At 43.6% G+C, this 14,080-nt stretch overlaps 1 protein-coding gene across 2 annotated transcripts in view; it reads right to left on the reverse strand.

Annotated features, from left to right (window-relative positions):
* Positions 1–14,080, reverse strand: part of NUB1 (negative regulator of ubiquitin like proteins 1) — a 37,675-nt gene that overhangs the window by 5,945 nt on the left and 17,650 nt on the right. For both annotated transcript variants that reach the window (XM_017520130.2, XM_017520126.2), the window contains exons 8-11: positions 12,620–12,726; positions 5,517–5,703; positions 4,689–4,796; positions 3,764–3,916 (exon numbers count right to left, since the gene is read on the reverse strand). In XM_017520130.2, the coding sequence (XP_017375619.1) occupies positions 3,764–3,916; positions 4,689–4,796; positions 5,517–5,703; positions 12,620–12,726 (555 nt within the window). The remainder of the gene's footprint in view (positions 1–3,763; positions 3,917–4,688; positions 4,797–5,516; positions 5,704–12,619; positions 12,727–14,080) is intronic.

Below are 14,080 nucleotides of genomic sequence, written 5' to 3' on the forward strand. Positions count from 1 at the left end.
TGTTGACCAGGATGGTCTCGATCTCTCGACCTCGTGATCCACCCGCCTCGGCCTCCCAAAGTGCTGGGATTACAGGCGTGAGCCACCGCGCCCGGCCCCATTTCCACTTTTATTCACACATACACTCCACGTAAAATGCCTTTACTGGTCCCATCCTCTGCTTTCAATACAGTTTCTTCCATTTGTATTTCAAAAGGCTAAGCAGCACACCTAACATTCCAGCCAGCGAAGGACGCTGCCAGCCAGCAGACCTGGGCATGACCTGACACAGACCTCACATCAACTGGGACCTTCGAAGAACACTTCCTGTCATCACAAATGTCTTTGTTTCCTTTTAACCATGTAGACACAGGTGAGAAAATTAAAGTATTTTCTAATACTTCTCTTTATACCAGGATGAGTCAGAAAGATAACGAAGATCAAATCAGTGACAGTGAGTGCCGCACTGCAGTGGCTAGCGTAGAGTCAGATCTCAAGAGAGAGGCGCTGTATGGTCGAGACAAGCTGGGCCCACATCTTAGGAAGGCGGCCTCATGGCCTGGTCATACTGAAGCACAATCTGCAGTCTCCGTGTCTACAGCCTGCTGCTTTTCCCAGATGAGAAACTGTTTTGTACACAAGGCCATGTTGTACAAAGAATATAAACTTCTAAGAATCACGTATTAAAGACTGGGCACAGTGCCGCACACCTGTAATCCCAGCACTTTGGAAGGCCAAGGTGGGAGGATTGCTTGAGCCCAGGAGTTTGAGACCGCCCTGGGCGACATGGTGAGACCCCTTTTCTACAAAAAATTTAAAAGAAAAAAATAGCCAGGAATGGCAGGAGGCTCACTGGAGCCCAGGAGATAGACCAGGGCTGCAGGGAGCCATCATCCTGCCACCACACCCCAGCCTGGACAACAGAGCAAGACGCTGTCTCAAACAAACAAAAGAATTGCTGCCAGGCGCAGTGGCTCATACCTGTAATCCCAGCATTTTGGGAGGCCGAGGTGGGCAGAACATGAGGTAGGGAGTTCGAGACCAGCCTGACCAACATGGTGAAACCACATCTCTACTAAAAATACAAAAATTAGCTGGGTGTGGTGGCACGAGCCTATAATTCCAGCTACTCAGGAGACTGAGGCAAGAGAATTGCTTGAACCCAGGAGGTGGAGGTTGCAGTGAGCCAAGATCGTACCACTGTACTCCAGCCTGGGCGGGCGAAAAAGTGTGACTCCATCTCAAAAAAAAAAAAAAAATGGTTTTACATTCAGCTGAGATGCTCAAACCTAGAACCCTGGAACTCAGAGGGCAGCAGATTTTTCTCGCTCATCTAAAGCTCCGCTAGGAGCTCATTTTCCGTGGGACGTGGTTTCTGTCTACCCCTCCCTGCGGTGTGGGAGGCGGCTCCGACTCCCCAGGCGGCCCCTGAATGGGCTCAGGCAGCAACCCTCTATCTCTCGCCACAGGCCTGAGCCAATCAGTCTTGGCATTCCTCCAGCTCAGTGACTGGGTCAAGACTGCCCAATCACAAGCAGCTCAGGATTTTCACGGAGGATTCTGGGACAGAGATTATGCTCCTTGGTGTGACTGGATGACAATGATGACACGGGGTAGGGGATGGGGGTAGATAGCAGACCTCAGGTCCTCAGTGACCTCAGTAAGCCACTGAATAAATCAACTAACCCTGAGACCTATCCTACTTCTGGACTTTTTACAAGTAAACAGGCCAATAAATCCCACCACATCCCTTTTTTTGATGTTTAGTCCACTTTGAACTGGGTTTTGTTGTTGCTGCTTTCAGCCAAAAGCATCCTAACAACAGCCATTGGGTGGAAGAGGGAGCAGGATCAACTGCACTATACACACTGTAGTTTTTTAAATCTGCATTTTCCCCAAGGGCTTTTAACTTCAGAAATGTACACGTGATATGACTCCACCATCCTTTAAAAGGCTGCCTCTGCACTACAGCTCTTGTGATTTATGGGACGAGGAGTATCTGTCCTTGTGGCCTCTTGGGTGGTCACAGGCAGAAGTGAATGACATGAGTGTGACGATGTTTATGAACTACAGTCTTATACAACGATGAGAACTGTTGTCCAAATGACCTCATTCTAAAACACTGGCTTTCCAGATGCTAATAAATCTTACTGGTAGTGGAGTAACAGTAAAGTAACAAATCAGTATCAGCAATGTTCGTTTTTCTGTTAGTACTGAATTAGAACGTGTAAAACTCAAACACACAGAACTCAACTCTTCAGCCAGGTGCAGTGGCCCACGCCTGTAATCCCAGCACTTTGGGAGGCCAAGGCGGGCGGCTCACTTGAGGTCAGGAGTTCAAGACCAGCCTGGCCAACATGGTGAACCCCATCTCTACTAAAAATACAAAAAGTAATTGGGTGTGGTGGTGTGCACCTGTAATCCCAGCTACTTAGGAGACTGAGGCAGGAGAATCTCTTGAACCTGGAGGCAGAGGTTGCAGTGATCCCGCCACTGCACTCCAGCCTGGGTGACAGAGTGAGACTCCTGTCTTAAAAGAAAAAAAAAAAAGAATTCAGCTTTTCAAAGTCTCTGCCTTTACCTACTCATTGACTTGTACAGCAAGACCCAATGGAGCATAGTGGCACTAGATGAGAGAGAAAGGTAACGGCCATAGCTGGTGTTGGAACAGGAGAGGCTCCAGCAGCCCTGTGGCTGGTCACCATGGAATCAACCCACGAATCCACTCCCTCTCCGCCATCAGGCAGGCAGACCACCATGGGGCTTCCCTGCTCTCCTCCAAATACCCTGAGGCTGCTTTTGCCTTCAGGATTATCCTAGTGTTTGACAAAAGAGGAACAAGAGATAACATACATGTGAACATTCTAGAGACTTCTTTGGCTGGAGTTGTGGACAAAAAGGACCTGTGAGATAATCTGATACCAACTTGTTTTGGCGAGAAGAAAAATGTTTCTCCTGCTAATATTCCACCATTACCACGCTCCGAACCTCAGTTCTTTTACTGCAGAACTAACATATTGGATAAAATAAGGATCCTTCCAACTCCAAAATTCTAAGGTTTTCTTTAATGTACTTAATTGTTTCAAATGATTATAGTTTTTTAACCTGTGCTTTCATAATATAACTTGTTTCTACAGTTTGACTCATGTTTCTAGGCAATGACGCAATCCCCAACTTTAATAATAACCCCATGAAAAAACAATTTTCTGTTTTTAAAATGACTTCCAGAAATACACTATGATGTTAAAGAAAGAGAGAGAGGGGACTGTCTGCATAACCTGCCACCACGGCAGGAAACAAAACTAAGGAGACTGCAGCACGTGAAAAATGATCCAATTAAAAAAAGGCACGTTTTGGCCGGGCGCGGGGCTCACGCCTGGAATCCCAGCACTTTGGGAAGCTGAGGTGGGCGCATCGCTTGAGGTCAGGAGTTTGAGACCAGCCTGGCCAACATGGTGAAATCCCAACTCTACTAAAAATACAAAAATTATCCGGGTGTGGTTGCAGGCACCTGTAGTCCCAGCTACTGGGGAGGCTGAGACACAAGAACTGCTTGAACCTGGCGGGGGGGAGGTTGCAGTGAGCCAAGACCACAACATTGCACTTCAGCCTGGGTGACAAAGTGAGGCTCTGTCTCAAAAAAAAAAAAAAAAAAAAGACGACTTTCTCTCCTTCCTTTCCAATCTGGAGTAATAAAGAGTTCCTTGTGATTAACACCTCCTGTGGGATTATCTTTTTTTGCTCTTTCATACTCAAGAGTGCTGGGCACTGTGAAAGTTGGTACCTCTCTGCGGTTGGTAATATGAGTGGCCGCATGATCCACGTTCCCATCACACGCCCTCAGGCCAAGCCGGGCTTCCTGGGCAGTAAATCCCAACTGCAACAAATTATCAACTTTTGATGGATCAATATATAGCTCTTTAAAGAGCTGCTGTGCCTAGAGACAGGGAGAAATGTAAGAATCATGTAACCATAGCAATACTTAAAGCTTAATACAAAGCAAAAGCCTAGAAGAAATTAAATTGTACCCAGTGTGAATTAAAGGGCATCGGATTTTGGATAAAATCTCTAAGCTTGACCTTTTAACAGGTACGAATGGAAACAGACCAGCACTGTCTGCTCACATAATTCAGCCACAACACAACATGAGAAAAGCGGCTGGGTGTTGCGGAAGTGACTGGTATCCATTTTGTTTTTGCAACAAACACCCCTGAACTTGAGCTGTGCACATGGCATTTCTCCCCCTCCCGTGCAGCAGGGTGTAGCCAGGTGGTTAAGTCTAGGTCAATGGCATGCAGCCACAGCACTGGCTGCAGTGCTGGGTCAGCTCTTGAGGGGACTGCTCTGCACTCTTTCTTGCCCCCTCTGCTGGCTGGAAGAGGCACTGACAGGAGCAACCTGGGACGCCACACTGAGGCTGGCGGGCTGCTCACTGCTGTAGCCTGGCTCACCTCTAGACTTTGAGATGAGCGAGCCATAAACGTCTATCCAATCAAAGTCAGTCTTTCTGAAGTCTCCTTATTACAGCACCTGGCCTGTACTCTAACAAATACAAATATGTTTCTGGTCCGACATCTCTCTCCTGTGCACAGAGAAAGTGCTGCATGTTTCTCACAAGCCACAAGCCACAAACTACAGGTTAAAATCCTTAACTTCCGGGAATGTTTTTTAAAAGCAGGTGAAAATGGTTACAACTGCACTTTTCCTACCTTGTGAAGACACTCCCGAGCCTCTACGTCATTTCCACTGTGATAGTTTCGGATACCTTGAAGTAAGTAGAGTCTTAAAAACAGTACCTTCTCTTTCCCACAATTTCCCTAAAATTATTGGAGAAAAAAAGGATAAAATTGCCTTATTTCTATATAGCCCTATAATACTCATATCTGTAATTCCCTTTGTCTCTAGAGGGGCAAAATGTAGTATTAAAATGTGCATAACTTCGCTATGACTGATGGCAAAAGTGAAGCCCCCTCTTCCCTGTCCCCTGTGGTAGGATGACATTCCTTGTACCAGACAGGAGAGACGGTGCCAGAGCACCAGCCTCCAGACGTCCAGCACAGAGGCCTTCAGGTCAGCAGAGAAGTATGTCAAAATCCAAACCAGGTATAAGAGAGCATAAGCAGGACTTCGATGACTTGTAGGAATCAGAAAAATCCTTACTTGAGCCACAGCTCTTGAGCTGTGACTGATTCACGCAAACTGTTACTGCTGAAACGTCTATTTTCTGCACTGACATCTTGCAAATTAGACTCTACCAACATAAAGAAGTCAGTAGCTCTCTCCTGGTCAGGGTGATCATGGTGGGGTTTCTATAACTAGCAAACCGTGTTCCTCTGGGCTAAACGCTCACACACTAAACAGACAGCCAGATCTGTGAAACACTGAACACTTTATAAACATATAGCTTAAAAAGAGTACACTGCATACCACTATCAAAATCAAATCACCTTCTGGCAGTAATTCAACTACTTTGACAGGAATAAATACAAATGCTAGAAATGGACTCAACAAGACAAAAATGAATTCCAGAAACATACTTTTATGTGGACCAGTCTCTGATGATTTTCTCCATAACAATTTTTAAAGCATTTCTGGGCCAAGTTTAATTTTTTTTCTGCATCATCAAGGCATTCCAGCTGTTCCAGGCGGAAGTAACACCACACTATGTCCAGCTGCAGCACGGCGTAGTTATCCACCGTGTCCAGCAGCTCTCGGCAACACTCACTGGAAACAGAAGGGGAATGACATCACTGCCAAGCAGCATCTGAAACCCTTTTCTGAATTACTGGAATTCTTTCCCAGTTCTTGGTGTATATTCAAAGGCTGACTGCTCTGAAAGAGAGAGCCTAATATTTAGGAAGGAAGCTCTGTTTATAATCTCATCCTGCTAATGGAGGAAAAGAAGGGAAATCAGAAGTCAGGGCTTAGGAATAAAAGCTTACCACCACTTGCCCCAGGACATACATGCAGCACCTTGCTAGGAAGCAGAACCCAGGGCCACTGTTTCAAGAGCCCTCAGCAAACACGGGGAAGACCATGCTTTAAAGCCGTGACTTCAACCCTGACTGCAAATCAGCATCACCTGGACAAGAGCAACTTCCTTTTTCTTTTTTTAAGAATCATTGATCTCACCCAGATCAAATATAACAGAAATCTCTGGGGTTGGGCCTGGATGTTATAGTTCCAGAGTCTCCCCAGGTGATTCTAATGGATAGCCAGGCTGAATACCACTTCTTTAAAGACACACCAAAGAAAATCACTACTATGGATGCCTCAACTGAAGGCTCTGGCAAGGCAGTCAGGCTCAACCACATTCAAGCTGGGAGGAAAATCAATCCAGAAAGTGCCAGGCTCTAACCGCCCGGCTGACTGCTGAGGGCCTGTGTGTGGGCAACACACGACTCTGCAGCCATGGCAGCAGGCTGAACCCAGGCGCGGAGAAGGGAAGAAAGACAGCGAGGGATGTCAGTATGGCCCAGGAGGGGTGCTGACAAACAGCCTTCAAGATGACGGATTTTAAGTTACCATTATATTAAAAATTCCTAATGCCAGTCTAGGTCTCAAGTCTTCAATAAGAACATTTGGAACCACACATTATACATGAATAACCTTTAAAGGTTTTATCTCTTTGTGTTCATTGGTATTCTAAAAGTAAGACCGCTCTTGTATAAAACTACAAAATCCACATGGCCTCAAGCTTCCTGTCCTGCCTATCAAAATATGCTTGGAATTAAAAAAAAAAAAAATCTAAAGGACTTTTATTTTCTTTTACCCTTTAAAACAATAGTCTCCTAAAGAGGGCCTGTATAGACAGTCCAGTTGGGGGTGGGGCAAGAAAAATGTATCACAGCAGTATTTTTATATTTATTTTCATCTAACATTTCTAATTTTGTGAATGTTTGAGCATCTACACCATATTTTACACACGTGTGCACACAGAAACACACAAATATGGGGCTGGGTGAGGGCACTTTCTCCCCATTCACTGCTTAGCCTGAGAACGGGACCTTTAGAGAAAAAGCAGCACTTTGAGGACTGTGGTCTGATCTCACAGTCGCAGTGACAGTCCTGCCTCTGGACACTTTCTGGTTTCTGGGACAGCAGACTCTGCCACTCACAAGAAAGCAATGGGCATGTGGCCAAACTTCTCCAGCTCCTGCGTGTTGCTATATAAGCTCGCTCATGTTTCACTAAGCATCAAGAGCGTGAGCAGAAATGGCCTCATGTCAGTCACAAAAAAAAAAAAAAATGAGCTTATCTCAAGTCTGACCCAGAATCGAGTATTTCTTTGTGCGGACAAAAAAAAAAAAAAAAAAACCAACACAATGAACACACACACACACACACACACAAAAACAAAGCACAGGTCTCATATTAGAGGTGTACATGGCATCCTTTTAGTTTAAGAAATCAACACTTGGCCAGGTGCAGTGGCTCACGCCTGTAATCCCAGCACTTTGGGAGGCCAAGATAGGTGGATCAGGAGGTCGTGAGTTCAAGACCAGACTGTCCAACATGGTGAAACCGCGTCTCTACTAAAAAATACAAAAATTAGCTGGGCATGGTGGCTTGTGCCTGTAATTCCAGCTAGCTGGGAGGCTGAGTTAGAATTGATTGAACTGGGACCTGGGAGACGGAGGTTGCAGTGAGCTGAGATCACACCACTGCACTCCAGGCTGGGCTACAGAGCAAGACTCCATCTCAAAAAAAAAAAAAAAAAAGACATCAACACTTATTATTATATATAAGCCTACATTCAAACTTGATCATTTGCTTGGGGGAAAAGTGGCTTTTTTTTCTGAGACAGAGTCTTGCTCTATTGCCCAGGCTGGAGTGCAGTGGTGCAATATTGGCTCACTGGAACCTCTGCATCCTGGGTTCAAGGAATTCTCTGCCTCAGCCTCCTTGGTAGCTGGGATTACAGGCACCCGCCACCACATCTAGCTAATAGAGGGAGAGTGTGTGTGTGTGTGTGTGTGTATTTTAGTAGACACAGGGTTTCACCATGCTGGCTAGGATGGTCTTGAACTCATGATCTCATGATCTACCTGCCTTGGCCTCCCAAAGTGCTGGGATTACAAGCATGAGCCACCGCACCTGGCAGAAAAGTGGTTTCTTAAAGCCTGGTATAAAATTGCATTTAGAAGGCCAGACACGGTGGCTCGCACCTGTAATTCCAGCACTTTGGGAGGCTGAGGCAGGAGAATCACTTGAACCCAGGAGTTTGAGACCAGCCTGGGCAACACAGAGAGACTCTGTCTCTAAAAAAAGAACTATAAAAATTAAAAATTGCATTTAGAGTATATTTTTATTAACATTGCTTTGGTTTACAATTTTAGTAACATTAATATTCAACACTGTTGATACATTTTCATGCTTACAATACTAAAATAAATGTACGGTATTTATTTAAATAAAATCTACTGAGTCTAGCTTTCAAAAATTAAATCCTTGCCAGTCACAGTGGCTCACACCTGTAATCCAAGCACTTTAAGAGGCCAACGTGGGCAGATAACCTGAGATCAGGAGTTCAAGACCAACCTGGCCAACATGGTGAAACCCCATCTCTACAAAAATTAGCCAGGCATGATGGCAGGTGCCTGTAATCCCAGCTACTCAGGAGGCTGAGGTGGAAAAATTGCTTGAATACGGGAGGCGGAGGTTGCAGTGAACAGAGATCATGCCATTGCACTCCAGCCTGGGCGACAGAGCGAGACTCTGTCTCAAAAACAATTAACAACAACAACAACAACAACAATTAAATCCCATTTGAGCTTAAGTAGGTTATTTAATGTAAACTTATTATGTTTGTCTTACAGTTTAAAATTTTTATGTAAAATAAAGAATGATATTAATTTCAAGAAAGGTAAGCCTGGCCAGGAGCAGGTGGCTCACATCTGTAATCCCAACACTTTGGGAGACCAAGGTGGGTGGATCACCTGAGGTCAGGAGTTTGAGACCAGCCAGGCCAACATGGTGAAACCCCGTCTCTACTAAAAACACAAAAATTAGCTGGAAGTGGTGGTGGGCACCTGTAGTCCCAGCTACTCAGGAGGCTGAGGCAGGAGAATCGCTTGAACCCAGGAGGCAGAGGTTGCAGTGAGCTAAGATCGCGCCACTGCACTCCAGCCTGGGCAACAGAGTGAGACTCCATCTAAAAAAAAAAAAAAGTAAGTCAAACTTACATAACTTTTTTCAAGAAAGGTTGGCTAAAAAGTCATTTTCAATCTTATTACTGGTTTTAAGGAACTGGATTGTAGCGTGCCATAGTGTTTTTTTTTCTGATATTTCTTGTACTTGGGGTTCATTAAAGTTATTGCATCTGGGGGTTTATAGTTTTCATCAAACTGGAAAAAAATTTGGCCATTTTTTTCTTCAAAGTATGTCTTCTGTCCCATATGCCTCCCTTTCCAGAGCTTCCAATTATATGCATTTTAAGCTGCCTGAAATTATTCCACAGCTTGCAGATGCTCTGTTCATTTTTTTTTTTTTTTCAGTTTTTCTCTGTTTTCTCAGATAGTTTCCATTGCCTTATCTTTTCATTTACTAATCTTCTCTTCTACAGTGTCTATACTGCAGTTAATTCCACCTAATGTTCTTTTAATCTTGGATGTTGTACTTTTCATCTCTCACACTCTAATGTGGGTCTTCCAAATGTCTCACATGTCTTTATTTGACATGTTCAATTGTTCCTCTGCCTTCCTGAACATATGTCCTTGTCTACTAATTCTGTCTTCTATGTTGCTTCTGGATCTGTTGCTACTGACTAATTTTTCTGCTTGTTACAGGTTGCATTTTCTTGTTTCTTTGCATGCCTGCTAATTTTTCAGTGGATGCTGGATATTTTTGAATTGCTAAATTATTGAGCTTTGTTAGGAATGCACTTGTTTGAAGACAGTAAGTTAAAGCTACTGTTCAGGACTAGCTTTTAAGCTTTGTTAAGTGGGACCAAATTATGCCCTTGTACTGAAGCCACACCCTTCTGAAGACTGTTTGATGCCCACCCTGTGACTACCAAATTCTTCACTCTGACTGGCAGGAACATAAACTATTCCTGGCCTTCTGTGAACTCTGAGGATTATTCCCTGCTTGTTTCACGTGGTACCTTGCCCAGCCCTGGGTGGTTTCCTCACACACATGTGCTGATCATCACTCCGCAGAAGACTCAAAGGACTCCTCTGAAGCTCTCTGACACCCTCGCTCCTCTCACCTCCTTGGCCTCCTGCACTCCCAGCTCCAACTCCTTAACTCAAGGGGAGCACAGGGCTCTGCCTGGGTTTGCCTTCCTGCCCCGTAGCCTGAAACTTCTCCAGGCTCTGAGCTCCCCTTATGTTTCCCCACTCAGAATCACTGTTCTTCACTGCCAGAAAGTCACTATTTCATACAATTTGGGAAAAGAAACTCTTCTTGGTCATACTACATACCATACTCCAAGACATATAGTAGGAAGCTGTGACAGAACTTCTAGCTTACTTGGAGAAGTTAGGGGGAAAATCAAATGATAAAGGAAATGGAACCACCAAAGTTTCCTCCATCTGCATTCTATTTGGCTTGCATTATTGTTGATCTCCTTTAAGAAAATGGAGAAATCACACACAGAAATATGCTAACAAGTTGGCCAGGATAAGCAGGTGCCCAGGATAAATAACTTTCTCTACTTACAAAGACACTGACAATTATTATTTCATTTTGATACCCACTACTTACCGAACATGTTAATGTACCACGAACTGAAGATATAGCCACATTTTTATTCCGTGGTTCCCTGAGACCTAAAAATTATTTCAAGGATTTGTCCAGAGTAAAAAGATTAACAGAGGCTCACAAAGATGTATGAAGATCAGCCATGTCTTTATAATTGCTGAAGCTCAATTATGAGTGTATATGGGAAGCTCATTACACTAATTTTTATTTGTATGTCTATTTGAAATTTTCCATAATAAAAAATTAGAAACAACTATGGAAGGGAATGAAAAATTTACCTAAATTTTTAGGACCTAATTTAAAGCCTATTTACCCTACCCTGTTTGCAGAAGAGAATGAAGCTGACACCCAGAAAGATGCAGAAACAGAGACCCGAGAGCCACCCAGCCCTCATTCTTGCTATTCCCAGGCCGGCCCCTCCCCATATATGTGAGACAATTAAATCCCTTCTTTGTGTATGTTAGAGTTGGGACTTGTTCACTTAGAACCCAAAGGCCCTGACCAATGGCAAGCTATAAATATTTGCATTCATCTTCTGGGAGTATACAGTATTACCTTGGGAATGCACCAAAATAGAAAAGAAGTTAACACTAAATTTGTTAACTTTTGACCATTTTAAAAAAATCAAGCCTACTTTTCAAATGTTGAGTATGTCTGGATCACAGTCTCTCAGTACTAATTCCCATGAAGAGAAGACAGGGCTCCTTGGGAAAGTGCTGATTCCTGGTCTGGGGCATGAAATGCCCAGGGTAAGCCTGGGATCTTTGGATTCCAGAAATCAGAGACTGCAAAGACTAGCAGGGTCAAGTCAAAAAACATGGGGGCTGCCTGCCAGTCAGTGAGGACCAATTTAAGCACTGAAGTTTGAAATACATCAAACGTTTTAAATCCGTGAGTTCATAGTGACACTTAAGAAAATGAAAAGGAAAAGAAACCTCTTTGGTCACCTTTGGAGGGTGACAGTGAAGGAACTCATTTATTCTGAAAACAAGAAAATAAGGAGACAGGAACCAAGAATTTAATCTATCTTTCCTATGCAAATTGTACCTCAGCACGTAAAACAGCTGATGAGCAAAAAAAGTTTTTTCAGAATTCCAGCAACAAATGCAGACGGGAGGCCAGGTGCGGTGGCTCACACCTGTAATCCCAGCACTTTGGGAGGCCAAGGTGGGAGGATCACATGAGCCCAGGAGTTCAAGACCAGGCTGAGCAACACAGGGAGACCCCATCTCTATAGTTAAAAGAAAAAAAAAGGCCAACACAGTGGCTAATACCTGTAATCCAAGCACTCTGGGAGGCCGTGGTGGGTAGATCACTTGAGCCCAAGAGTTTCGGACTACCCTGGGCAACAGAACAAAACCCCATCTCTACAACAAATACCAAAAATTTATCTGGGCATGGTGATGTGCACGTGACCCAGCTCCTTGGGAGGCTGAGGTTGGAGGATCACTTGAGCCCAGGAGATGGAGATTGCGGTGAGCTGAGATCATGCCACTGCACTCCAGACTGGGTGACCAAGTAACTATCTCAAAAGAAAAAAAAAAAAGATAATAGTAAGTGCAGAAGGAATAATATCACCATTATACAGCTCCTAATTAAACAATGGATTTGGAGAATCATCAACAATACTACCCCAAACCTGGTGAAAAGCTGATAGGAAATGTTATAATGGAAAGTTCCAACTAGCAACACAGCACATGCACAAAAAAAGAGAGGATATCCTACCTGCTTAAAAATTCTTTTCTTTACAGGGAGGAAAGGTCAATTAGAAATACAAAGGGAAGAAGAAATTCACCAGTCTACACCATAACTACTCTTTTACAGTAACCACTGTCGTAGATGAGAATCTGCAGTCTGAAGGGCACGGCACAGGTGCTCCGTACAGTCTGGGCCGTCTTCCTTAAAGCTGGTATTCCCCAAGCACAAAAGCACCTACCAGAAATATCTGTCAGCGTCCAACAGACATGGCAAGGCTATTCCATATTCTTTTCTTTTCAGGAAAGCTCTGCCCTTCTCATGATATCCCATAGCTAACATAAGGGCCTAGGAAAAAATATGAATTTAAAAAACATCACTTTAAAATATAATAAAACAAATTATATCAAAAGCATATTATTTTTTAAAAATCAAAGTAAAACAAAAACAAAAACAAAAAATACAAGAAAAAAAACCAAAAACCAAAAAAAAACCCAAAAGATCGAAACTCAATCTAAAAGCCAATTAAATTAAGAAAAATACAATTAATTAAAGCTTTATTTCATTTAAATACTGAAGCAAGCACCTCATTTAATGTGGCTGATACAGTTCTAACCAGAACTTGGTCCTTTGTTTTCATCAGTTTACTTTCACGTCTGCTGATCTGGATCCACTTCTAATATTCTATTCAGACTAAACATATTAAAAAGCAGCCAGTAATGCTTATTTCCTTTTAATTTATTTTTTTGAGATGGAGTCTCACTCTGTCATCCAGGCTGGAGTGCAGTGGTGCACTCTCAGCCCACTGCAACCTCCGCTTCCTGGGTTCAAGTGATTTTCCTGCCTCAGCCTCCCTAGTAGCTGGAATTACAGGCATGAGCCACCATGCCAGGCTAATTTTGTATTTTTAGTAGAGACAGGGTTTCACCATGTTGGCCAGGATGGTCTCGAATCCTGACCTCAGGTAATATGCTGCCTCTGTCTCCCAAAATCCTGGGATTACAGGCATAAGTCACGGCACCTGGCTGCTTGTATTGTTTTTAAAAAGGGCATTCATTTCACTTTCTCTTCTTAATAATCTAGTTTTTTCTGAAGTTATTTGTCAAGTTTAGTATTTCCAACACAGTTTTTAAAAGGTGATCCAAAAATTTTGAAGTTCATTAGTTTTTAAAATTTAAATATTCACATAATTCAGTCTGATAAAGCAGCAGTCCTCAACCTTTGGGTCCTAGGGACTGCTTTCATGGAATTTTTTCCATGGACAAGGAGAAAGGGGGATGGCTTCAGGATGAAACTGCTCCACCTCAGATCATCAGGCATTAGAGTCTCATCAGGAGCGCACAACCTGGCTCCCTGGCATGCACAGTTCACAGCAGGGTTCAGGCTCCTCCAGGACTCTAACGCCGCTGCTGATCTGACAGGAAGTGGAGCTCAGGTGGTCATGCTCACTTGCCCGCTGTTCAGCTACTGTGAGGCCCGATTCCTAACAGGCCGCAGGCTGGTATCCATCGCAGCCTGGGGGTTGGGAACCCCTGTGATAAAGGTTTTCCAAAAAGATCTGGATGTCATCATTCAGTGTAAGAGAGCAGTGGGCAAGTAATCATCATTTCCAAAAAACAAACATTAATCTACTGATAAGTCAAACGTAATCCATATAGTTCTCTTTTGAAGACAACTGTAATCCTTACTTTTATTTTATTTT

The sequence above is a fragment of the Cebus imitator genome, unplaced genomic scaffold (assembly GCF_001604975.1).
Source record: "Cebus imitator isolate Cc_AM_T3 unplaced genomic scaffold, Cebus_imitator-1.0 Scaffold20, whole genome shotgun sequence".
NCBI lineage: Eukaryota > Metazoa > Chordata > Mammalia > Primates > Cebidae > Cebus > Cebus imitator.